The 27,593-nt window shown below is 38.8% G+C and overlaps 1 protein-coding gene across 1 annotated transcript in view; it reads left to right on the top strand.

The window, feature by feature from the left end:
* TRIM66 (tripartite motif containing 66) overlaps window positions 1-27,075 on the top strand; it is a 53,941-nt gene extending 26,866 nt beyond the window's left edge. The window contains exons 9-20 of the mRNA XM_041129390.1: window positions 1,107-1,996; window positions 2,999-3,160; window positions 13,091-13,363; window positions 13,573-13,801; window positions 16,957-17,017; window positions 17,740-17,914; window positions 18,696-19,003; window positions 20,529-20,652; window positions 22,141-22,215; window positions 23,368-23,520; window positions 24,124-24,342; window positions 24,658-27,075. Coding sequence (XP_040985324.1) covers window positions 1,107-1,996; window positions 2,999-3,160; window positions 13,091-13,363; window positions 13,573-13,801; window positions 16,957-17,017; window positions 17,740-17,914; window positions 18,696-19,003; window positions 20,529-20,652; window positions 22,141-22,215; window positions 23,368-23,520; window positions 24,124-24,342; window positions 24,658-24,714 — 2,726 coding nt within the window. The 3' untranslated portion in view covers window positions 24,715-27,075. The remainder of the gene's footprint in view (window positions 1-1,106; window positions 1,997-2,998; window positions 3,161-13,090; window positions 13,364-13,572; window positions 13,802-16,956; window positions 17,018-17,739; window positions 17,915-18,695; window positions 19,004-20,528; window positions 20,653-22,140; window positions 22,216-23,367; window positions 23,521-24,123; window positions 24,343-24,657) is intronic.
* Window positions 27,076-27,593: the final 518 nt, after the last annotated feature.

The raw sequence follows: 27,593 nt of genomic DNA, 5'->3' as shown, positions 1-27,593 counted from the left end.
TGTTTGATGGTCTTACAAAATCACGATGTAAGAACACAACTACTAGTTTAGTGGAAACACTGTGCAGGACTAAACAAATAACTTTTAACTGAATTTACTTAAAATGTGGTGTCACTGGCTATCAAATAGCCTTGACTTTGTCCAATGTATTTGAAATTCAGTTCTGTCCCAGCAAGCAATAGCTCTGTAACTACACCACTGTGACTGTGGCAGTCTGTAAGGAGTACCTTGGGTGAAATGGAGTATCTGCAGTGGGCCTTGTGCTATTATTTCCTTTGCCTTACCCAGGGGCAGATGGGCTCAGTCATGCCTGGGCTTCTCAGATCCTTCAGTATCTTAGTGGCCAAGGGACCTGAGCAGTGCTTGAGACACTTAAAATTAACGGGCACAAAGATGGTTTTAAGACATTGGCTATATAATAATTACAGTGTTATTTATGTAATGAATGTGCATACTGTGCTTACTGTGACTTTGTTTCCCACCAGCTATAAATTTCACAACTGCAGTGAGTTTTTACAGTAAATTCAGTTTGGTGGGCCAATCAATGGTCTAAAAGATTGGTTCTCTTCCCATTTTAAGATATTTAAAATTAGATGGGGTAAAACACTATCAAAAGTATTACAGGCAATAATCTTCTCTTGACTAAAAGCATGGACAAGATCAGTTCATAGGTCACTTCTGTTTCTAGCTTTTATGATTCTCACCTACATAACATCAATCTCTTTTATTTTTGTCACTTTCACCCTGGAAGCAGTCTTTTGTACCTGTGCTTATGGATGACAAGCTATGCTCATACTTTAGTAAAAAATGGAAGTATAAACCATATCCATCAGTTAAAATAAAATAAGTTGAGATCAATTTTTCAAAGCATTTGCTGGTAATTCAACCATGAGTTCCCCTGACATCAGTGGGAGTTTGGTGTGATTTTACATCACTGAAAAATCTTGAAAAATTTGTCTTGAAGGTATGTTGAAGGACTGTTTGCATAGGACATTTGAATATCTTTTATATTTGAAACGAAGACATGGAAATGGCCATCATTCACAGTTTTTATTACGTAAATTTGTCAAGATCATAGGAGGGAGTAAATTTGCTGTTTTTTTCAGGTGGTTTCACTATGGAGGGTGGACAGGTTTCTCACTCAGATGTGCTACTCTGTGGAAATGTGCAAGGATTGCAGACCTCCTCGTATCATGGGCACCATTCACCAGCATCACAGCTGGAGCCTGTGAATAGCCAGCCACATCAGTTTCCACCTGCAGTTCAGTGTCCTACGCCTATGTGTTGCTCACGCTGCCTCAGCACACCTCACGCAAACAAAGCTCAGCCTTCTTACCAAGACATAAACCGCCATCAAAATTTTCAACAACCTCCTGAACTGCATCAGCAGCACTTTCCTCTACAGTATGGCATGCAGCAACGTGACAAAGAGCAAAGGGGTGCCCCCCAGCCTATGAAGCTAACACAGTCTGGGCTGGAACAGCAGTCACGGTCAGAGCCAGAATATGAGTCCGGGAGGATGGGAAAGCACTTACCATCCCAGCAGCTGCAGCAGACTGCACCCCTGGGTTATGCTGTTGTATCACATGAGGCTCAGCAAGTTCGCACAAGCCATCCACAGCCATTCCGCACACAGGCTTCTTTGCAGACATCAACTGTGCAAGTGCAACTTGGTCATCTCCAGAAGATAAAATCTAACCACTTGCAGCAGCCACCACAGCAGCAGCAGCTGCCACCAGCATCGCCACCATTAGGTCAGAATGAGAACACTCACAAACAAGTCATCCAGCAGAGCCTGGACATAATGCACCACCAGTTTGAACTGGAGGAGATGAAAAAGGATCTGGAGCTTCTTCTGCAGGCCCAAGGACAGTCCGGCTTGCAGCTGAACCAAGCTAAGACACCTCAGCATGTTCAACAGACCATAGTTGGTCAAATCAACTACATAGTGAGGCAGCCAGGCCCAGTGCAGCAACAAATCCAAGATGAAGCACAAGTAAGTTCTCTAAAAGTTCTTTCCTATTGCGTTTAGTCAATGTAAGCTCAGAAATGGGAGACACCTTTGAGATTTCATGTATTGGTTGAACTTTCTGTTGTTGTCTATGTTTGTATTCAGCAGAGGCTTCATGCCTCATGCAGATTGGGCCAAAATTTTCTGTAAAGTGCTGCATAAACAACCTGGCTCTCAAAGATCTGAATCTCTAAATAGATGAGGTGAGTAGCAGGTGGGAGAATAAAAGCATCATTGTTCCTCCTTTGTGAATAGGTAACTGGAGGACTGCAGTAGTTTCACTCTCCATTTCAACTCCTTTTTACTGGAAACTTTAAGCCCTGGGTCCTTGGAAAAGATTTCCTTTTGATTCTGAATGATTAGTGAAAAGAGAGTGAAGAACACCTTTTTTTGGTCTGAGAGTTATTTCCCATTCTACTAGTAACTGCTCTTGCTACTGCATCATGTCCTTTAAGATTTTCATCAGTATTCATACATGCTGTTCTGTTACAGTTTTGTCAGCAGCACTAATTTCTCCCCTTTTTTTCTCTGTTGGTAAGAATCCTGCTTTTGAAAAAGGGACAGTGCTTGGTGGTAAACATCCAAACACAAGGCAGATAAGGTGCAGAATAAGGTGGCTTTGAAACCCATTCAAAACAGTGGGGATTGCAGCAGAAAAGTGGCTGGGACTTTCTATTGTGTAAATTCTGTGGAGTTCCCACCTTGAATAGCTCTCAAAATGGCTTACTTGTAGGGGCAGACTGCAGGCTTTTGGAATAGCTGTACATTTCAGCAGCTTTATTGATTTTTTTTTTTTTTAAATTCATTAATGTTTAAGAGAAATCTTTCTCTATTCATTTATCTCTCTACTTAGGGTTACTTTGAACAACTTTGTTGTTTTAGTCTTTCCAGTCTTGTCATATTGTGTATGCCGTGAGTTGATGTGAATTTGTTACCATTTTTCTTTCTGAGATTTTGAAAACACACATCCTTAATTGTGATTTGTAGGTCTGTGAGAGTTCCACTGAACCTGATGCCCAGAAACCTGTAATTCCTCTTGACAAAAGTGATAGTCCCTCCCTGGCACAGTCACTAGATGAAGAAGACAGTGTGAGCGGTCACTCCGCTGAAAGCACATTGCAACAATCAGCTTTCCACCCAGTAAGGAAGGTATAAAGAACTTTTTTTAAAAAAAGTATTTTAAAGGGAAAACGTGATTTGATAATATTGAATATAATATGGCATTGGAATCTGCAATCAGGTTGAAAAAATTAAAATACAGTAAAAGTTGACAAAATGGCTGTCAATCTTGGAAGACAGTCATAGCCTAACCTAGTGTGCATCTCCCAGTAAGATGCCTACACACTGTGCTGTACCCAGGATCAGCAACTGCTCTGTAAGCTCATAGTGTTTAGATCTGGCTGGCATGATTGTTAAGCATGAACTGGTGAATGAATAGAAGACCTATTTCTTCACTGAGTAAATTCTGTCCAGTCCCCATCTCTAGGGATTTAACTGTCAAGACTTGCTAATTACCATATTAGCAGTAGTTAATTTGAAAAAAAAAGTCAGAGATTCTGATGAAATCAGGCCTGAGAATCATCCTTCAAAATAGTTGCCCTGGAAATAACAACACTAATTATTACTGAAGATGTGGTGTCTGAAAAGGGTATAATTCTGTTATACTCCTCCTAGCTCATGTATAAGCAGAAAAATCATAGATTTCTGTATCTCTAGAATATTTCAGCACATAATAGATTCATGCTTTGATCCTTGCACCTACTGGGAGGCCCTAACTATTGAAGAAGCAGCATAAACAAAACCAGGAAGGCTCATCTGTATCAGTAGATCCTTGCTGGCTCTGGATATCACCTGTGCATTTGAGGCAGAGAAGCTGCCTTTTACCTCTCTGTACAGTTTGTTTAACACACTCCAAACAACACTTCATATTCTGGTTGCTCAAATCTGTTTGGTACTTTTGTGCATGACTCATGTTCTGTACCACGTAGAAGAGTTTCATGGATATTTTTTCTTGGAATTTGTGTGCAGAATATTGTGGAAAAACTTGTCTTTCCTTACTAGCCCCAAAAGGAAGTTATTTTATCCTTCTTTATTTAGTATGTAGCTTTGTTGACCCAACATATTTATGATGCAATACCCATTCAGAAAGTTGTTGGAGATCCTTTTGGGAATTATAGAGACACAGAAAGGTAATGATTACTGAGGATCTGGAAGCAGCATGCAAATCAGATTTGGAAGCCACAAAGAGATCTGCAATTGCTAACTTAATCCTGTAGATGTTATGGAATTTCTGGATCAGGCTGATGGTATCACAACATTCTGAGATGATGTTCTTTGGCTCTGAACTTTCACATGTGGAAGCAGACCTCCCTCAACCTCTGATGATAGAGCACAGGACTGAGGAAAGCTGTGCAAATTTTCTAGGATAGGGCTACCTTTACTTTAGGATATGACTGTAAAAATTGAAGATATGTATTTAAGCCCTGAGCAAGACCATGAACCTAAGCACATACTTTTCTTGTAATGCAGACACACCCTCAAAGTTATTTGTGAAAATGAATGATGATGCTAACCAACTAGCTTTCAGAGGCTTTTTCTACATGCATGTTGAAGAAGCTGTCCTTTTTCTTCTGGACCTGTAAAGGAAGGTTACTCCCAACAGCTTAAACAAGAAAAGTCAGAAAGAGGGTAGAAAATGGAAGCACATGTGCAAGAGAGAGCCTGGTGTAGTCTGATGGGAAAAGGAGGAGAAAAAAAGGAGGAAGGGCTGATTCATTGCTGTACAAGTTGAGAAGGAAGCAAGAGGATACTCCTAGAAAAAAAAAAGGAAATTTTTCTAATGGTGCTGAGAAGTGTATGCTCTTGTGCAGAAAGCACAGGTGTGTCTGTTTTTTTACTAGTTTCCTGGTACCTCTGCAAGAAATGAGGACATTCAACAGCTACAGTATCCCCCATCTTTGATTGTATTTATCTCTTGTAATGAGCTGTTTGGGATGAAGCCATAATGTACTGACAGCTCTGGCAGTGGCTAATTAGAAATGATGAAGGGAAGCAGGACAATAAGGAAACCCTTGAAATAGATTCTTCATGAATGCTGTTTAAAGATGTCTGCTTTTGCTGTCAATTAGATTAAATCTACATTTAAATGGGAGATTGGTTCCTATTTAAGAACAAGGGGATGTGTCTATTGATTCTCATCTCTGTTTCACCTGATTAAATATTTTCACGGTCATGTCCAGACAAAAATTTCTGTAGAGGTGTTGTCTATTTATTTTCATATGGCCTGTATTCAGAACATTTAATCTCTCTCAAGTTCTTGGAGGACATGGAAAAAGTGAATGTGATGAAGTCTAAAATACTGCACTTGGAAAATACGTTGGAGAAAATGGCTAGAGAAAGCTTTTGCTACCTGGAGAAAAGATGTATTCTGCCTTTTGGAGAATAATTGGTATTGGACTTCTTGGCCTTGTGTTGCAGTTCTGTTGAACTCTAACAGGGTTCGTTGTGCACAGCATTCCTAGTGGAGTAGGTAATTCTCTGGCTACTGAGATTCTTTCATTAAAGCGAAAGCAGTGTGAACCATGATGTAGAAAAACTCAGAATTAACTGTTTAGTGGTATGTTTGCCAAGATCTGTCAAAAAATAATAGCTTCCATTAGCCCAGTGGTTTCCTTTATTTTGGAGGGGAGCAAGACTTGATTGCTCATGTAATTAAACATCTGTGCATTAATTTTGAAACATGTTTATGGTATGCATTTGATACTATTGGCTGATAACTAGATGAATTGTCTGCATATGGGATCATATTTATGTGTGAAGCAATATAGAGCAGATGCTATTAATAGTTTGGGATCAAAACATTACGCATAAACGGGGAAACCACAAGTACGTTATTCAGATCATCCCAGACAAGTGCTGGTGCAGCCGTTACACCACGGTGTGAGGCACACGTATGCCATGTGAGTGCCTTTGAGTTCAAAGAACGCCTGTTCAAGTTACTCTGATGAGTACTGTTTTCTGTCCCTCATATTTAAAGCTGGTTATTGATAAGGAGAAGTAGAGAAGCAAGGATGAAACATTTTGTGCACTTGTAAAATGTCCTTGTGTGTTAGATTTCACCATCTATCAGGACAATAATTAAATCTAGCTTCAATGAGCAGACAGAATTTTGGCTTTCCAGTCATATAAAGTAAGGTTTATCTAGCTGGTGTTGATCAGAAACATTGGCATCAAGGCTACTGCTGTCTTAAAGTTCAGAGTAATTCCCGTCTGTGCCTACCTGCTCTCTATGTATGTGTATAGTATAGTCTCTAAACATGTAACTTCAGTTATGTGTGGGCTTATTTTCATTCCTTTCACTGTTTTTGGAACATTAATGGTGATATTTTGTCAGCCTTTCTGTCTGCCTGTGTATTCCTCTAACTATTCTTTCTCTGTGAATTGAATTTTTTGTGCAGAATAAATGTTTCTATACTTAGACCGTTGATTGTTTGACATAAGTCAAGTACTGCACTTAGCATAACTTTGGGCTTGATTAGCACCTTTTAAGAATGCAACACTAGAAATGAAAGTTTCCTGTCTATGTACAAAATGGATACAATTTTCTCTTCACGCTCCCCTGTCAGTATACTTCACTCATGTAGCTGGGACCTCTGTTTTGGATCATGGAGTTATTCTGTCTCCATGCCTGCCAAATACCCAGCCTTTCCAGTAAGAACGCCAGCAAGACAGAGGACATATCTCGGAATAACTTTTGTGATACCTGCACTTTTGTTCTGGGGAATCGTGCCAAGCTCTGGTAAACAGATTTTATACAAGCTATTGAATTGCTAAGTTGCAGTGTGAAGGAATGAGTACTCAACTAGATTAACAATTTTGTGGAAAGGGTTACCAACCTTCTGCAATGATACGGTCCTCCTGTTGCTTTTACATAGTATGATATTGAGTTATTAATTTGCGCACAGGACTGGAGAGGTCATCTATTCTGGAGCAGAGGCGAAAATAATAAGATATTTTTGTCCTAATTGTGTTTTCAAGTGTAATAAAGGGCATAAAATTCCTGTTTTGCTTACATGTACCTAATTGTCATTTGTGGCTGTGATGAGCAAGAGGTCTAAAGGCTGTACCTAGCATTTGAAGAAATGTCATAATTACTGTACATCTATAGCACAAATTTGTAGTTTGAGCCTCAGGTACTGCTGCAACAGACATTGGCGTTGTTGCAGGGCCAGCTGGACATCTCTCCTCCTCAGATCCCTAAGTGTACCCCTTTCTCTAGTTAGAAGCAGGGCCTTTCTTCTGTGAGGGAGGATTCCTTGCCTTGTCCAGCTGTTGGCTTGGGTCCTGGGCACTAGACTACTCTGTACCATCCCCACTCATCCGAAAAACCTAACTGGCACTTGTGGTTCTGCCTTCTGGGACACTGATCAGTCGTGAGTAGATTGGACAGCGTTTGTCAAACCCACATTTGGTTATGTTCCTTAGAAAACTTTGAGGGTTTCTTCCCTTGAGCTATTGTTTCACCTTCTGCTTAAAGTAAATCTCTGAATACGTCATGCACTGTATTAGTAAATTATTACTGAACAGCTGTATCTGTTCATGTATAGCTGTAGCCAATAGCAGATGCTTAGGAAAGGGTATAATAAACAGACAAATATAAACTGATCCTTTGATGATACACTATCCCAGCTTCTGAAAAACAGCATGTTGGGGACTTTCCAATATGAAGGTTGTACCCAGACAATTGTGTTTTGCAGCTCTTCATGGACCCCTCCTCTGTGAATTTGTCTAATCCATTTTTGGAGTCCATTTTAATACTATTGGTCTCCTCAGCATTCAGCAGCAACTGAGTTTTGCATAGCATGAGAAGTTCCTCTGTTTCCTTACTTTAAGTCTGTTGCCTGATAATTCAGTAGGCTGCCTTCTAGTTCTTGTGTTAGGAAAACCAGTGAATAATCACTCTATATTCACCACCTTCATAATATCCATATTTTATAGGTCTATATTGAATTTCCTCTCAAACATTTGTTTTTAAAGCTGAAAAGTGATTGCTGGTCTCTCTAGTGTAATTTTTTTTCATGGAAGCCATTCTATACTTTGGCCCTTTATATCTTTGGCCAATTTTCCTATATTTTGTGAGTTTGATAAATCCTTTTTGAGACAGGGTGACCAGAAATAGTAATCAAGGTGTAAGACGTGGAAATTTTGTATAGTGCTATAACACTGATTTTTGTATTGTTCTTCTGATTTGCAGTAAGTCCCAGCTTCTAAGTTCAAGAGCTCTTGTCTGTCTCAAGCACCATAAAGTAGCTGAAATGGGGAAATTCTAGAAAATATTCCATGCCATCCAAGAAGCACTCTTGAGAGCACTCTGAGAGAGGGTTCTGTTTTATTCCAATTATATGCAATGGTGGCATTTCATGCAAGACTAACATAGTGACAGTTCATGGTGGAACCTCTCAACGTCTCCTGGGACTTGATGCATGTGAACTTCTAGGCTCTGACATGCCAGTGCTGCTGTTACTACAGGATTATCAGAGAGAAGAGTTGATCTCAGTCTGCTGTAGGTGGCATTCTTGGGTCTTTTGCCCCAACGCATTTGTCCTAAGCTTTATTATTGACAACTCTTCCATCTCGGTGGCAAGTGCTTAACTGATGATTTTTTGGTGTTTTTTTTTTTGTTTTGTTTTGTTTTTTGTTTTTTTCCCCTTTAAAAGCATGTGAAATTTGTGGGAGAGGGGTTGTGGGGCACAGTACAGGTTTTATTTTTATTAGTATTGCACTGAGCATGTTGTGACTACTTAGCGACTGAAAGTAATAATAATTTAATACCCTACCCTAGGACTTAAAATCTGAACTTGGGACCAGAGTGAGTTTGTTGTTGCTGGTTTTTTTCTAATTACTATTAATTTTAGGGGGATTAGAGGTGAAGGAAGTAATGATAACAGCCTGGACTTCAGGGTGCTGCAAATTCCTAAAGTATCAGACTATTTTTTGACTTTAAAGAATTGAGCTGCTTACAGCACAAATGCGTTCATGCTTAATGCAATTAGATACATTTCCCAGAATGTTAATTTAACAAAACCTTTTCCTTTGACCTGGAAAAAAGGATAAATAAAACATGATGCTGCTTGCTTCATACAATCTCTTCCTCCTTCCGCTTTAAGCAAGCTCCAGTTTATTCAGACAAAATGTTAAGGAAGATTTGGATTCTTTTTCTCATAAAAATGGAAAGGAAATCCTTTAGATTCTATTCTAAAATTGGGAAATATGAATAGGAAGCATGTGTAGACTGTGCTATCAGTGCTGCTGTGTGCGGTGAGTTAAACAACTGGATTGGAGTAGTACATTTGTTTAACCTCCTAGCATAATGAGCTGCCAGGGGGATTGCTCCACTTAATAGCAGCCGTTCATTACTCTGCAACCATTTGCAGCGTGTTATTTCTCTTATAGCAAAGAGAATTGGCGGTTCCTAGTTTTAGCTTTCTTTATCTGTGACACTTAATGTCAACAGCCTTGAGACTTGCCAAAACAATCCTAACAAATCCTAATCCCAGTGTTTCAAGGTAAGTATTTGCTTCTCAGAATTCTTCTGTATTAGTGCTGCATGTTTACACTGCACCTTTTTAAATGCAACAGTGATCAAAGAAATATTTGAACTGAACAATATGTTTATTTTTTGTTCTCTGAAGGCACTTTGCATGTTCTTTCTTCTTACCTTTCACTACCATAGCTATGAAATTTGTGCTTGAAGGCATTTGGGGTGGTGATGCTGCTGCCATTATATTATAAGGACCATCAGACCAAAATTAATTATGAGACAATGAGAATTCCATTTATAATGACACAGATGTAGTTCGATGTGCCAGGCTGTACATTAAAATGTCAAAAGTTTCAAAATTAACCTACAGCTGAAGTCATCCTCTACCCAAGAGCATAATTAATGCTTGTTGTTGTTCAAAGGGTGCAATGTAAAAGTAATAGAGCTTTTATAAAACAGAGATCAATTCTTTAAAGGCATCCCATTTGCAAAAACTAGCTGAACTGTCAAGGGAAAAGAGAAATTTTTGCTAATGGCAAAAGAAATGATTATTTTAGGGAGTGAATTAATAGGCTATTAATGAGCCTTGTTCCCAGTGCATTGTTCACTTCACACTTGACAGCAGTTCCATGGATCAGAATGGAATGTGTCTGTTCTTAACTGTGAGTTTTAATATTTTGCACTGAAAGATCATAATGTTGCTTCATCATTAAAATAACCACAAAATTAACTTTTGCCCCAAGGGAAAGACAGATGGCAGTTTGATGGCCTCATTATTCTTTTTTCTTTTTAACAAGAGTAAGGTTTTATATTGGCTTATATAATCTAAAAAGATCTCTGAAGAAACTGATGCTAGCTAAAAGAGTAAAAAAGATATAGCCATATAATGCAATTGAATTTCACCTTTCTAAAAATTTTAGTTATGACAGTCTTATGCATGTGTCTATTTCTTTTTTTCTGCAGTAGGAGTTGTCCCAGCGACTACTCCCAGTAAGTAAACTTGTCTCACTGAAGCCAGGAGCAATCCTACCATTGTCTTAGTAGGGCTAACATTTTGCCTGCAGTGTATAGAGTTACACACAGTTGGGTCTTCACAGGGTCAGATCTCAATACGTAATAGATGATGGCCCACTCTCGTAACATAAGTAAAGGAAGATGCGTGTAGTGATTAGAAGTGAATAGCCACAAGGTCTCCAGTTAACTCGCTATGCAGCTTTGGGTGGTGTGGCGACCACATGTGTGCCTCAGCATGCCCATTTCCAATGGAGCACAGCATTACGTAGTTCCTATTGACTCAGACAGGAATTTGTGGATACTTTGTGCTTTTGAGAATCTGGCTAAATAAATATCTAACTACCTCACAGGGACTTAATTAGTGCCCACAATGGACTTTGAAATAAGGGGAAAAGGCAAGGCTGATTACAGTCCATCTGTTCAGTTCAAGCACGAATTCTGCTTATTTGTTATATTTTCTGTAAGTGATATGACAACAATTCACATGCTTATTTTGTCATCTGAAAAAGGCTTGTGATAAAGAGAGTGATGGAATGAAAAAGGAAATGTGTACTTGATAGGCCACATTTGTCACTGCGTATGCAGGAACCAGTCAGAAACAAATTATGACAGCAAATGAACATTTTTGATCTTTGTGGACTTCTTTAGGATGTGTGACCATGAAAGCTGGATTCCTTTCTGACCTACATATATTCCTTTGGTTTGAAACCTAAGCATTCTTAGGAATGCTCTATCAGACAGAGTATATGGAAGATTGTGCCTCCAACAATGCATTTCCTCATTTGCTGTGTTCTAGTTTTCAGCTCAAATGTAAGGTAGGAAGAACGTGTTTGACTAGTTCCAGCTGGTTCCAAGAAGCTATTATAGCTCAGACAGCTTAGATTCAGGGACATTCATTTTCCTCAAGAGGAGAAAAATGGCCAATACCCTGGCTGCAGAGACCCAGTACATTCTGGGGTGCCTTCTACATGGAAGGACTGTTTAAAACAGACTTACTAGAGCACTGTGTGGTAGAATGGCACAAACCTTCCCTAGTGCTGCAGAAGAGCTGACCTCTTTCTGTCTCAAATGCAGGCTATTTTGTCTCAACAAATGTAAGTGGTCACTGTTCAGGCAAAGCTCCTACTGTAGCGTCTATTGCAAATTGAGGAAAAGGAAATTAAATTCCATCCTTAGGTGGGAATTAATGTCTGCAGGCAGAGTGTTCTCTTAGCACACAGGTGGTATGCATTGCAAGCAGAGGAATTCAAGACTGACTTCTTTGGCATTATGTACGATTTACACAGGCACAACTGACAGCTCAATCTAGGCTACTGTCTTTACCACTGTTGGATTAAGATGGACAAAGGTATCAAAATCCAAAATGGAGTAACAGTTGAGAAAAATACTAATTAAATCTAGGAAATGGGTTCTGTCTCAGATTCACTTCTAAATCACAGGCCCCTAGCAGAAAAATAGGTACAACAATGAAATTAAACTCTAATTCAGATGCAATCAACACATTTCTTTTGTCTTCATTTATATTATGAGTGCTACTTACTGTATTGTAGTCAAATGAAAAGGATTTATTCAGGCAGTTATCAAGGGTGAAACACCAATGAACTGTGATGAAATAAATGGAAAATTACATATTCAAATGACACAGATCTGCATACTTCTTAAGACTGCTTATATTTGCTTCATATGGATGCTGGAAGAGTCCTGATTTCAGTACAGTCACACATTCCTGGAGTAAGGCAGCTTAAGGAAGTCACCTAGATGGGTGGATGTGCTTTGTTTTGCATGACAGTATTTCTGTGGTTTTGACAGTGACAAATCATGAGACAGTAGAAAATGCATGTTGCTAAAACTATTTCAGAGACTTTGGTAAATACTACTTTTCTTTGGAAACTAGACATGTACATCCTTTCCTTGTTAGTACATGTAAGATGTTTCTGGATTTACACTATGATAGTTAAAGGGCAAATGCCTTAGGTTTTAATGGGACAGACTCACTAACTAGCATAAAGTTTTCAGCATCATTAACAGTAACAATAGGTTCATTCACTTGTGTCAGATCTGAATAGTATTTCTTCTGAATCTTTCTGAATAAAGTGATCTGATGATTTTTGAATAAAATGATAAAATTTCTGATCTGAATCTTATTTCTTCTGCAATAACTTAACAGAAGCTAGTAGGGTTTATATCAAGGATTGATTTAGTACAATATTCTACATGCTTAGGTTTCCCATTCTTTGTAGGGAGTTAAAAATCAGGATCCCTTGGTCTGATCAAAGGAAGATATTTTTTGTAAATCACAGAAGAGTCTCCTTTTCCAGTTTTCAGTTTTAATGGTAGAAACTCTAAAGCTTTTGGAAATGGTATAAGATTATAGTAGATACTTTCAAGACTGCATGACACAACTGGTTGATTATGTATAGCTGAAACAGAGTATCTCATCCAGTATAGAAAGAACAGTAGCATTTTGCTGCTGAAAATCTTATTAACATACTGGGTTTTTTTTCTTTTTTTTTTTCTTTTCGCAGCATTCAGCATCCTTAAACATTGTGGGCTTTTCAGACGGTTTAGAAATGGAATTACCTTCCACAAGGTTATCTAGCTTGGCCGATCCACAGACGCAAGGTGCAGCCGCTGTAACACTTGGCCCGTCCCCAAATGTGCTTTGTGACTGTGACACTCCACCAGAGTCGGTGTCCAGCTATAGCTTGGCGTTGGGCAGAACTCCAAGTGACCTGAACCCTGGGGCTGCCACTGGCCTTGCACCAGGTGATGCACTCCAGGGCAGCACAAAGTGCAAGGTAGGAATCACTAAAACTCCTCTACTGAAAGGGAGTCGGCTTTCATTGATAGTACGTATTATTAGTCAGTCAGTCAAAGGCAGCTATTTCAGTAAGTAAAGTTTTCCTTATCTGGTATTTGAAGACTCATTACAAATTATTTTCTTAAGATGGAAAGAAAGAAAACTATTAATAAAATTTGATTTTTTTTTTTTTTTCCTCCCCTGAAGCTGGAAAATGAAGACTTCAATACTGTAGATCATCCTCTAGAAAACAGCTTGGCTACTGCTGGGCAAGATGTAGTTAATGAATTAACTCTTTCTATGCAAAAAGTGCTGGAAGAACCTATTAATCTTTCAATAAAAAAATCTCAACATTGCACTTCTCCTTCTGAGCTGCTCAGCAACACTTCTTTCCTGCCTGTGAATGCCAGAATGAGACAATTTAGACGCAAAGAAGGTACCAGGCTTTTCATTATTTCATTTAGGTTTTTGGTCTGTCTGTCTTTCTTAACACTGTGCATTGCAAGCATTGCAAAGCAGTATGCTTATTAATGTACTTACATATAAATGTGCTTTTCCAGCAAGCTTCAAATATTATCAGAGTATTTAATCCAATGGAAAATCATGTTTGTTCTCATTTGTGGAGGAAAAACATGGAAATGATATGCCTTGAATTTGTAACATCCTTCATCTATGAACCAGAAATGAGCGTGTCTGTGTGAAGTACCTGGAGTATTAGTTCTCTTAGAAGCAGTCCTGTTAATGAGACCTGCAGTTATGACTATTGAAGAGCTGGTTTGAAGAGTCCAAATTCAATTAAAAAAAAAATTACTTCCGAAATGTAATGTGCCTTCTGCTAAGTCCTTCACATCAGTAGCATAGCAAATTTTTGTTAGGTTAATATATTGCACAGTGTGTGCTTTTTCTTGGCTCTGTCTACTGTGGAACACTCCCTTCAGCCAAGGCCTATTTCTTCAGCCTTAATAGAGAATTAGACCTTACTTAACTCTTTTCATGGGCAAATTGCCAGCATCCTTGTGCTACACTGTAAAGCCTCATTCCTGCAAACTCTAAAAGTCAATGGGAGTATTCATGCAAGCAAGGGATTGCAGGATCAAGCTATTATCCTGTGACTTATGCCAATATTTGGCTGCTTTTCTCTGTAAAAGATGAATTAATATTTCTATCTCTATGCTGTATTCAGAGAATTCTAATTAGTACAAAGGAGGCCTAGCTCAGTGAGCCAAGGAAATGTATTTGTCTTCTCTTAAATGTATTATGCCAAATTGTGACAATTATGCCACAATCATGTGTGTGAGTTGTAAGAATCAGGCACACCCCTAAAAAGCTGTGCCTCAGTGAGGCTTAAGTGTCTCTGAAAGGAGCAGCTTTGTAGTATCTGGTTTGGGCTGTGTGACACTACACACAGAAAGCAGCCCCAACATACAAAATCTCACTATAACAGATGCTACAAATTTGCTCTGTGCAAACCACAGGTCCTGTTGTGCAAGAGGATGGAAAGACTAGAGCGTTGAATTCAATGCTGCTCCCTTTTCACAAGGAAGGATCAGGAGTGAGCAATTCCCATCCTGCTCTCGCTGTTTAAAGGTGTACTGTGAGGGGACACCCAAGGAGATACAGGCACCATATGCAGTGTGCACCAGTGGCAGAGATTAACTCTGTTGCAAAGGCAACCTTGTCTTTGCTAGTGGTCTCAGTAGGACTTACTGGCTTCAGCAGTTGCTGTGCTGCCAAACCCCACTGCTTCTGGTATATATCTCCAATGATGCATCCTTTTCTAAAAGGAAATCTAAACATTTCAGCTTAATTTACAACAAAATACTTCTTATCCTAGCCGCAAGGGATGTGCTAAAAATTGTACATGATTTCATCATTTTCCCTCTTACAGACACTTTTCTTCATATCATGGCTTGTGTAAACACCCCCCGCCCCCCCTTCTCTTTCCTAGACTAAACAAATCTGATGGTTTCAGACTCTCTTCATGGGTCAGGGTTGTGATTTCTTAAACTCACCTCCTTCCTGCTGCGCTATTCTGGGTTCTCTGCAATTAAGGATTGCTGCCCACAGCCAAAGGCAGTGCTGCAGCTGAGGCCTCTGGGGTGCCATGCAGAGCCAGGGTATCAACTTCTTGTGTTTCACATTCCTCACTGCTGGTAATACACTGCAGGACGTCATTCACCTTTTGACTCGCATGTAGTGAATGGTCCACATTAACCCTTAGTTTCTTCTACAGAACAGTTCCCTAGTCAGTTATTTTCCTTTGTGATTACATTCATCTGATCCTTCATAAGCATAATACTTACAGTTACCTCAATTCAGTCTTACTGATTTAGGACATTCTTTTTCTCTGATGTATTAAGATCACTTTTTAATTATAAACCTTCTCCACAGTGTTTGCAACCCCTCTAGTGGTGTTTTTCACAAATTTTATAGGTACTATTATTTCTTGAGCCAAGTTGCTGATGGAAGTGTTGATTAATATTAGGAACCCAGCACCACCAGAACATCCTCTGGTTTGACAGCATGCAATGGGAGCTGCTCCTTCAGCTCAGTGTGCAGTCACCCTTTAGTAATTCTGTCCAGAGCCACGACTGTCACCCTTCACCTGAGCAACAATCACAAGCGAATAACACTTTAGGAGTGATATGAGATGCACTTTTCCTTGTCAGTCTTGATTGTATTGTGTTTCCTGTGGGCTGGGAACAATAGAGTATCTTAGAGGCACATTGCTTTCAAGCTATGGGTTACGTACCATTGACCTGAGCTAGATTTTCTTTAAAAAAACATATTTTCCTGGCACTCATTTATCTCCAGATAGCCATGATATTTGGTTTGTTTTCTTGTTAGTATTGTGTCAAACTAATTCCTGACAAAAGGAGTTACTATGAAATTTGAAAGTGGACTGGTATTTACAAGGGCATCTACTGGGGCATTCATCTCTACCCCATCCCATTTCTCCAAAATTGTTTCGTTACTCTTGTGCCTATTATCAGTCAAGAGCTACAGTTACTTGCATAACAGATAGTTTTGAATTCATATGTTTATATGTTACATACCTTGGAGGATAGAAAGGAATCATATACAGTGTAGCTTTCATCCCCCAGTGACAGATGGGAGACACAGCTTCCTTCCTGTTTTCAAGTAACCAGAATTATCCAAAGGCTGCTTAGCATGGAGCAGGAGACTGCAGAGACTTCATGAGCCTCAGGGGTTCAGACCTTAGTAGGTCTGTTTTTTTCCAAGTGAAGGCTGTATAGCAAAGAGGATTACTTATGTTGTTCCATGTATATGGATGAAAGTGGCTTGGCTCTGTACATATATAATTCCCCGGGAATGTAACCATTTTGACAAAATATTTTGGAAAGGCTCCTCATATTCAGTACAGAAGCTGTGGTTAAAAGCAAAGAGAAAGGCAAAGACTGTAAAAATAGCATACACATTTTCTATACATATAGATTAAATGATTCCATAATTCACTTATTATATCATATTAAACACCAGTCAGAAGTACATGAATATCGAAGTACTTTCTACCCTAATCTGACTCTGATATTATAAATATTTTATTCATTTTCTTATCTTCTGTTCCAGATTCCAATAACTGTGAAAAGGAACATTTTGAAATGGATATGAAAAGCAATCAGGATGTCAGGTAACAGTCTTTTTTTATACAAAAGTACTGGCCATGAAGTTTTATGCATGTATTTAGAAAATTTGTCATACTTAATGATAACAGAAAGCTTAAAAAGAATGCAAGATTCCTTATCAATAATAATTATGAAAGTTGTAAAGTATTCTCTTAAACTTGAAAACAACAATTTAAAAGAAGTGGTGAGTTCATGTATTTCTGTTATTCTGTGTAATTTTCCAGAATGAATAAATATTTGCGAACTTATCTCACTTGAACAATTAGAAACTGTTTAGCCCCAATTAAACCTAAAAAATATAATGGGAACAGGATTAACATTATCGCAACAACCTTATAAAGTTTTGTTTTCAGCTACTGCTGTGATAATATTTTGAAGTAAAGTTGATGAGGTGCTGTGTTCCTGCTTGAAGCCAGCTACACTGAAAAGTATCAAGCATGACTTAAACGGGAATAATTAAAACAAAAATATACAGAGCAGGGCAAAGTTTTAGCACAGAAGTTAGTAATGCATTTACACGTATGATTAATTTAAAGTCATTGCACTCACAATTCTTAAAGAATTGGCATGTGAAAAAACATCCAGATTTTCAGCGTTTAGCCAGCAGAGTCACAGTTACAAAGGGAAAGGAGCACAAACAATAGTGTGTGAAAAATGTTGAAACTCAGTAGGGAGGAGAATTTTGTGGAATATGACTGAATTTAAGCATCTGTCATTTTGATTGTAGAGCTGGCCCTAAGGAGCAGAAGATCCCCTACGTGCGACTGGAACGTCTGAAAATATGTACATCAGAAGCGGGGGAGCTCCCAGTGTTTAAGCTCCAGCCACAGGACAATGAGCAGGAGGGCAATTTCCTCCTGATAACTGAATGTGGGACCCAGTCTTCAAGTATGTCTATAAAGGTGAGTGGAATTTCCACGAGGCTTTACCTGCTTTCTCCCCTTTATTCCACTGGCTTGTACCCACAGTTTCTGGAAGTTATTATACACTAAACAAGTCTGTTGGTTTATTTCACCCTTGGAAACTTCTGTGATGGGTTGAAGTAATAGGGAATGCAGCCTTTAGTTTGCTGTGTAGCTCCCTGATACTTCAATTTCTGAGAAGTCTGTCTCTGGGATTGGATAGCTGTAGTGTTTTTGTAATCTAGCAAACAACCTGGCTCATCTGTCTAGTTACAAATATAGTATAAATAGCTTAAAACTGACCTGAATGCATATTTGAGTGATAGGAACCGATTCCAGAAATCACAGTGTAAAAGATTTTTAAAAGCTTTGTATTCTGTTGCTTCATTGGAGTCTTGAGTGTGAACTTTCCACAGAAGGAAATGGGAATTTCTGTGGGAACAAAAAACTGCACTTTTTTTTGTTTGTTTGTTTTGAGCTGTTCACTGTAAAATTTGCAAATAAGATTGTAAAGTATCCTGTTTCTATCATCTGTGATATGAAATCTGTACAGCTCTCTCACAGTGCTATTACATTGTGGTATGTGGAGGAAATGACTTGACCAAGGTGACCTGGCCAGCCAGTGGCAGGCGTCGAGCTGAGCACGGGCCTGCTGAACTCCAGTGCCCTCTTCAGTAGAGTTCATTGCAGAGAAACCATTTTGTCTGCAGATGACTACTGCTGCTGTATGCTTATATATGAAAATGATGGTTGTGTGATCCCAGATTTTTCTTCCTTCAAGATAAATAAAGATGGTCCACCTGAAGGACTGAAATCCAAAGAGAAGAACTCAGAGGACAGAAAATTTCTCATATCCCAGGCTGCAGGACAGACACAATCTCCTCCTGTAGATAATCTGTCTGTTGATCAGAAGCTCAGCAATGGCATCTCCACCGTGAAAAAACCTGCAGTTACTCAGGAAGTCAATCCAATTGAAAATGAGGATTTCTGTGCTGTGTGTCTTAATGGAGGAGAACTGTTGTGCTGTGATCACTGCCCCAAGGTCTTCCATCTCTCCTGCCATGTTCCAGCCCTGCTCAGCTTTCCAGTGTATGTATGACATTTCGCTAATATGCTCAGTTTCTGCTCACTGCCTTGGGGCAGAATATATCCTCGGGGTTGTATGTCAGCCTTACACAAGGGCAAGGACTGCATCTCTCACTTGCCTTTTTTCTTACTTTTCTTGCAAAGGGGAGAATTGTCTTACACACTAGGAACTAGATGAATTATTAACAAGAACTGTTTCCAGTCATGTATGCCCTTTCTGCAATTAGCTGGCCAGTACAACAAAGGAGGTGGCAGACCTGAGCTTTAAAAACATTCTTACGACACTGGAGAAAACATAAAATCCTAACTCTCGTGTAACAACTGTGGTGTAGACGTCAGCTCTTCTCTGCAAGAACAGTGACTAGCACAAAGAAAGGGCAATCAGTGAGTTCCTATTCAGTGTTCTACCCAGTTTTATGGGAAATTTAGGATTATTGGGGCTTTTGTGGAAATGTTTAGGACATTGGTTTCCCTAAGACATATCTTCTCTAGCAACTTGTCACAGGTGAATTGTACGTGACAAAGAGCCAGAATTAGGTGTGTGTCCACATACCAAACTTCAAAACTGAGGCTGAATGATGTGCATTACCGGTGGTGTGTAATCTAAATTCTGTTACAAATTGTTATCAGGTGGGACCAGAGGCTACTTCATTTGTGCCAAGCCCAAATAACTGTCTCAGCTGAGAAAAATACATTGTCAGATATTAGTTTAGAGATTCTGGTTTGTTCTTTCTGTTCAAAAAGCAGGAATTTCCATCTCTTGGCTATTTATTCTTTTCTCTAATAGCTAAGTCATTATTAAACGTCTAGTTTCAAAACAATGTGAAAACCAGGTTTTCCTTTTAAAATAAACTTCCTAGGCAAAGTTAAATTATAATGAAGTAAATTAATTTCCTTGGGTAAAGTTCTGTAATCATAGTTCTTTAATATACCTTAATCTATAATTATTCAGGCCCTGATGTTGCAGAAGTTGCATCACTGCCTTTATGAAATTCTTCAAGAGGTTTCTGAAAATGGATCTACTGGGAAGGAAACTTATGCCCATGCAGAATTATGTCTTTTTGGTTTGGGGACCTGTGTACTAGCACACATTATGACCTTTTCTGATAATGCTGATTTCTTAGATAAATATGTCAATTATCCTACCAATTGATAATAAATATATCAATTATCAAACAGATCTGGTTTTGTCTTATGATCCAATTGTTGGCTATTTTTCCTTAATTTTTTTTTTAAAAACAGCAGTTGAACCAATGCAGGTGCACACACTGCTGGTACATGATTTCAAACACTTACTATTTTGTCTTTTTCTTTTTTTCTGTGACAGAAAAAGTGCAATGAGTAGAATCTGAAATTATTACACTTCTAAACAGATTCAAATCTCTTGAAGAACATCTAGTACAATGGGCTTCAGATTGCCTGCTATTGTAATACTAGTTAAGGATGAGACTTGTTTCCAAATACAGTGATTTGTGAGAATTGTTATTTGACAAGGTTGCTGTCAAATTTCTGGTTTCTTGTTTGGCAGGGGAGAGTGGGTGTGCACGCTTTGCCGTAATCCAGTGAAGCCAGAGGTAGAATATGACTGTGAGAACACACGCTACAGACAGAGCTATAATGCGCAATATGGCCTTGATGACTTTGACCAGAAGGTGGGAATAACTGTATATTGCACTATTTAGAAAAGGACATATCTCAGCATAAGGCTTTGCCTTTTCATTGGAAAGATGACTGTTTTGACTTGGCTGCCACTTGAATGTTTCAGAGAATAGTAAATACAACAAAAGCATTGTTAGTATTCAGTTACATCATTCCCTTCTATGTAGACATCGCTGTTCAATTTTAAAATGAATGACATATTATAGAAAGATGAAACAGGCAGATCTGGAATTCCTTTCTCCTTTGAACAGGGAAGTCACACTGAGCAGCAGAACAAGCTTCCCTGAGTCAACTTTGCCTGGCTTTCTGCCACTGAATCTTTTTCATTTAAGACTTGGCACCTTCTCAGGCATCTACTTAGGCCAGTTGCAACAACATTTTTGTGATGCAGACACATTTTGACTTTTGGTTGGATTGAAATCATTATATGGTCTTCCTAAGCTTATCTCTTTACATCCCCATTATCAGTTTCCTCTACCAAATCTCCCATGAAAATATGCCTTTTCTTAAAGTCCACTTGGTACTCAGAAGCCATGAGTTCCAAATAAATGTCCTGTGTATGTTGGTGACAGCTAGACAGGGAGGCTAAGTCTGCACAGCTGAGTGCACATGCAGAGTTGGTCCTGCACAAATGAAGCCTAGAATAAGGCATTGATCTAGTGTGGGCACCATGCATAAAGACAACAGCAATGGTTCTTAGATCACTGGGGCCCCTTGGCAAGGCCTATGAGCATAGCAACAGCACTGCTCAGATTCACCCATGCTGTTTCCAGACCTGAGCTACTCTGTCCATAAAGAGCTGGACATAACTTCTTGACATTGATGTGATCCCTGTTTCTACTGGATTGGGTACAACTGGCCAGAAATAGTTGGGATCTTGATTAGGGAGGGTCTATTTAGAAAATTGATTTGATTAGAAATTCCATTGCTTGTGAGCAAACATGGCTTATAATGTTTTTGTAGAGCATTTTTTTGCATCAGTGAAAAAAAGCAAAGATGAGTATAAGTATTTTACAAGTTAATGATGATTAAATGGAACTGTTTTCATACAGTACTACTAACTACATAACTTACATCCATTTGTATGAATGGATAGGAACAGTGTGAAACATTTTCCATTTAACTGTTTCCACACTGTTGCTGCTGTTCTTTTAGTCAAGAGCCAAGGAATAGATCTGGAGTGCAGAAAGGAAATAGTAATAGCAATGAATCCCCAAGAGTTTTCAGGAAAGCTACATGCATACACAAACTTTTACATAATGTTTCTTCTCTTGCATTTCTTGACTATCCTCACTTTCAAAACTATAAAAATGTTATGAGGCAAAAAGTCCCCCAGATTAGAGTGAAGTGTGCCATTTTGCATCAGAAATGCACAGACTATGTGAAAACTCCCCTTGTTGTTAGTTTGATTGATTAACTAAGGGCAAGAATGAAACTCACTTGTTTTGAATTTAAATGTATTTCAAATTTGGCTTCTACAGAAGTGTGAAAAGCTGGTGCTTTCCCTGTTCTGCAGTAGCATGAGCCTCCCATTCCATGAACCCGTCAGCCCCCTGGTAAGTACTGCACATGCATGGGTCAGAGGGAATCCAAAGAATACTCTGGCACACCTCGCAAGTTTCTCCTTTGTCTTCTTGAAAGATATTCATTAGCTTTTTTTTCTGAACAATATTGCTTTGTGGGGAAGGGTGGGTGTTTCCCTCTTGCCAAGTGCTTTGAAGGTGCCAGGTCAGAGGCAGGTGAATGCTGGCCAACGTTCTCAGGCCAGGTTTGGGTGCCAATTTAAGATGCTGGTAGGATACTCAAGGTGTATGAGGGGTTCCAGTGATTAACAAGGTTGACTTGCTGCATACATGGAGGATGTTGCACTGCTGTAAGAGAGGTCCGCTTTAGACATAAAACCGAACTCCCTCTTTTCTGGTGTTTTACACGAAGGTGGTAATGTGACTGTTCAGGGGAAGATGTGGAGACTGCTGTTCCATCCATGTACTCAACATTTTCAATATTAACTGGCTATTTTAAGGAAGATGTAGTTTCATGCCACTGTAACAATAGAACACAATGTGAAATAAGTTGGAGGAGGAAAATGAGAGGGAAAAAAAAAGGTTTTATGTGAAGGAATAGTCCAAACAATAACATAAAAAATATTCCACCTAATAAAGCTTGCGATGAACTTATGGAACACATTACCTAACAAGTAGGTTTTGACCCAGAAAGATTTAAGGAGTGGGATATCCTCGTAGCTGGTGCCCTTTGAAAAAGGCTTTTGTTGAACTTTAAAAAGAGTACATAGTAGCATATTTTTAGTCACTCTTGGCAGACTACTTCCCACAGTATTAGCTGCCAGTATCTCAGCACATTGTTTTTATAACTGCTTGGGGGAAATGTTAGCTAATTGATTATGGTTATTGAATATGGTTAAATGATGACATTTATATCTGGGGATCAACTTTAGAAAGTGCAAATAGCAAAGTAGTCACTGAAGTGTGCTATATTCAAGATTATTCTTGCAAGCAAATATGTTTTTAATCAAACCAAAAAGCACCCAGGAAGATGACGTGCAAGTGTAGGCACCAAAAGACTAGAGCTCTCTTCCTTGATGCAAGGAATCCTCTGCAGTGACTTCTGTCCAAACTTGGATAGAAGTCAACAGAGAGGAATTGTTCTAGTTAAAAAGGTTACATACCTGTGTTTTATTCTTATTGCAGGCTCGGCATTATTATCAGATCATCAAAAGGCCAATGGATTTGTCAATCATACGAAACAAGCTGCAAAAAAAGGACAAGTCCCACTATTCTGCACCTGAGGAACTTGTGACTGACGTGCGTCTCATGTTTTGGAACTGTGCAAAGTTCAATTATGTAGGTTTCTAATATGCATGGGTGGGGGGATGCAAACCAGAGGGTTGCTCTTTCAAGCTGTCACATCGGTCTAACTATTGGTTCCATTGACATCAGATATGGGATTGGGATAAATAGAAGTATTAATCAGTTTTACTTTTTGGAAGTGATATATTTTTTTTTTTAAATGACAGAAATGGAGATATATATGGATCTGAGAACTTGAGATACGTAAGGTTCTAAAATTAAAGAAGGATATCTTAGGAGGCAACTTTTTGGAATGATGCTGAGTTTGCTGTGAGAAGCCAGTCAGAGCCAGCAAAATAGCTAGGGAAAATTCAGGTGCATAGAAATTCCTAAGCAATGATGACTGCTATTCTTTCTAGTTCACTGCACATCTCTTTTTCTTAGAGGTGCAGAAATGTGTTCCTTAATAGCAGCATCTGCTTTTTACTTACATTGTAAATGCAGAGGGACTAATGGGCTGTAGAAAGTGTGCCGGAGACTAATAGAGATGCAGCAGACAGAACCAAGGCGAGACATTAGGGTAGGGTAGTCCTTTGGTTTTGATCCTTGATGATGTCTGTGTGTGGTAACACTGAATGGTTACGTATTCTCTTACAGCCAGATTCAGAGGTTGCTGAGGCTGGACGATGCCTAGATGTATTCTTTGAGGGCAAACTGAAGGAGATTTATCCAGATAGGCATTTTCCTTCAATGCAACAAGAAGACTCTGATTCTGAAGAAGTGGAGAGTCAGAATAGCAAAATGCCTCCCCAAGATTTTCAGTGGCCATCATACGGACAGGACTGCATTCAGCCTAAAAGGAGACGGCGCCATGCTGTAAGATTGCAAAAGCAAAAGCATTTGGTTGCTAAGTGGCCACCCTGCTAATTCTGTTTACAGCTACTGATGGGAAGTTTTGACAGGGCTGTGTGGGAATACTGTCAAGCTTCTATCGCAGAGATGTGATCAGTTCTACAATTTTATGTCAAGATCCTCTGAGTGGAATAAAATGTCAGTTGTGTATAAATGTGTGAGCATGAACAAATGAAGTCTCTCAGGCCACGCAGTTACCTTCCTAGCAGAAAATTCTGTCAAGATTTTTAAAAAGACTAAGTCCTCTAGCTATTCACTGTTTGTTTCCTTTGTACACAGGGAAGTGAAAAAACTAAAAAAATGTTTCAGCCAGCTAACAGCCTTCCTCAGGTATGACCTCCTCAAGATACGAGATTTGCTATGAGGAATCCAGCAGCATAACTGACAGAGTTAAGGTGTGTGGGAGGAAAGCAAAGCACTTGGGCTGTTTATTTAAACTCTCCTAATCTGCTGACCATATGCCTTATTTCTAGATCTTGTGGATAGATAACAGATCCAAAGTGTTTGAATCTGTCAATATTCAATCTGTTAAATCATGTATATGTTTTGCAGTGTTTACACTGAAGTACTAATATTTTGGTGATAGGTAATGATGATTAATAATAAAAGTAACATGCTAATAATATCTAATACTGCAGTACCATTTTATAATCTGTTCAACATGACATCTCTATTTTATAGAGCACAGGTAACCATGTAATAATCTTGCAACCTCAGTGTGAATGTTGGCCACGCTTTGTGGTAAATTCAATGTGTAGTCATAAAAGCCATAATCCTGTTGTCTTATTCAATGATTTTTCTGGGAGTTTGACTGCGCAAGGCCTATGAGATACAGTCTAATGTGATTATCTGATTAGCTGTTTCTTTTGAAGCAAAGCATTTTCGTTAAATCACGAAAGAACACGTGTTAATAGTGCTAATACTAGGGCTCTGTGTGAGCTGTTCCTGAGTGCATACTGGATGCTCTGTTTGCAAGGAATGATTCTTCTGGTATCTAATTCATTCTTTGTAAAGCAGTGTGGGATTTCTTGGGTCTCAAAGGTAGCATTTTTATACAACCCAAGCCAGTTGTTTTTCTTTAAAGAAAAGATATTGGAATTCAGTAAATTAACTATGAAAGGAATTACATGGTTATAGAAGTGCCTATAAAATAACGTCATATATTCCTGATTTTCTCTTTACTTATTTCTTGTAGTTGTGATTACCAACAGTACTAGAAGATGATGATAATGTGCATATGTAGAGACTCAAACAGAATGAAAGGATGTTTAAGCTTTTTTTTTTTTTCCTAAATTCCACAATGTATTGGCAGAACACCACCGAGGGCCAGAAGAACAATTTTAGAGTTCACTAGAACAAAGGGTAGCATGTAATTGTAAAGCCTGAAGGGTGGGATAGATAACAAGACATGACACCTGATCAGAGAGTGATGGTTTGCAAGCTGCTTCCCACCTCTTCCAGAAGCAGGTGAGCCAGATCTTTGGGTGGCCAATGCTTTCTTTGTGTGTGTGAGGGACATCTTGCTCCTTAGAGCCATGCCCAGCAGTGTAAAGCTGGGCTGTGGTCTGGCTTTGAGAGAAGGGCTGTTGTAGATCTCAAACACAGTTACAGATCCCAAACACAGTTACAGTTCATTTTAATTAGGTTCCTGTAAATAAAGATGATATTTTCAGCATAGTTTATATGGGCTATTTGGTCTGGTAACCATGTATGTTATTTTAGATGACACTTTAAAGTAAAGGTTTATATACGAAATAATAAGATGTGAATGTTATATTCTCCTGTCTATGTGACTTACTGTTTGCCATTAACTTGGTAGTGAACTAATGTTTTCTTTTCTTTGAAGAAATTAAAATCTGGATATTATAAGCTGACTGGAAAACTGTGAGATGAAGGGACAGCCTTTACATTTTCTATATGTGAATTCCTATGTGTGTGTTTTCTGTCAAACTCCTGTTCTCAAAACAGTTAAGTGTCTTGGCACAGGGAAAGGAGTGCAGGTTTGTAACTGAATTAATCACCCTTATTTCTGCTACAGTTATCACCTTTTCTCAGTTGGTAATTCCTCCACCAAAGACCTATCTTTTACCATTAATAGCACAAAAATGATATGCTGTATAGCCTTCACCTAGGGGCAAAGGTAGATATGGGAGAGACTATTGACAACTTCCTCTTTTCCTGGAAGGGCAGAGTCAACAAGAGCCTGCTTCTATTTCTTAAAGGCTGTAAGTTTGTTAATGGTACCATTAGCTTTGGAGAACACCCGTTTTAATAAAATTTATCCAGGGTATATTATACCTTTATTAAAAATAGAAGTGTACTAGTTTGTCATCATATATAAGATACCTTTTGGATGTGTGCTGGCAGGACTCTATGACCTTAGCACTCTTAAGGTTAACTTCGTTTTGGATTACTTCTCCAAGACATAGTAACAGTTAAAAAAAATACTTGTAAACATCATGTTATATTGGTAAGCAGAACAAAAACTGAACTCGTACGTATGACTTTGCATACTTTCAAACACAAATCTGTGGGTTAGCAACTTCACAATACATTGCATGTTCTAAGAACATTATCCATCTCAGACATTGCCTTAAAATTGCTGGCTTGTGATGTTTCTGCTGCTGGATGCCACACCACCAGGGCCCGTAAATTGCTGGGGCGTTTACTCTGTTTAAGTCCAATTGCACACTGGTATTGGCACTGACAGGTATGAAATGAAGGTGCGCTCTTCTGAAATCTAACAGCCCACATGACCCAAAAGAGAAGTGATAGGTTATGTAGTTACTTTTTCTTCTATCACACAGCTCATTTCACAATCCAGAATGTGTAGGAAAGGAAGCAAGGAGGAACCCCTGAAGTTTTCCACTGGAAGTAAGTATAGCAGAAACAAATGCCAGAAACACTGTGGAAACCCCAGTGAATGCACTAGGCTCCTGCAAATGCAACCAAGGGCACAATTTTCCTTTTGTCTTTAGTAATGGGTTACATGTAGAATGGGAAAATCCTCTTCATGCTTAAGCAGTTGGAAAAGAGATTAATTACACTTCAGTAACAGGTCTGTTGAAGAGGAAATGACAGCTACAAATTTGACTTTCATTTCCCTACAGACAATTTCAAAGACACGCTTCCAGTATCATTATAGCAGAATGGCGTTAGAGTTATTACAAACAGGTATTTAAAAATTCAGATTATAAAATGACTGCATGTTTATA

The sequence above is a fragment of the Aquila chrysaetos genome, chromosome 16 (genome assembly GCF_900496995.4).
Source record: "Aquila chrysaetos chrysaetos chromosome 16, bAquChr1.4, whole genome shotgun sequence".
In the NCBI taxonomy this organism is placed as follows: domain Eukaryota; kingdom Metazoa; phylum Chordata; class Aves; order Accipitriformes; family Accipitridae; genus Aquila; species Aquila chrysaetos.
This window is presented reverse-complemented; position numbering and strand designations above follow the sequence as displayed.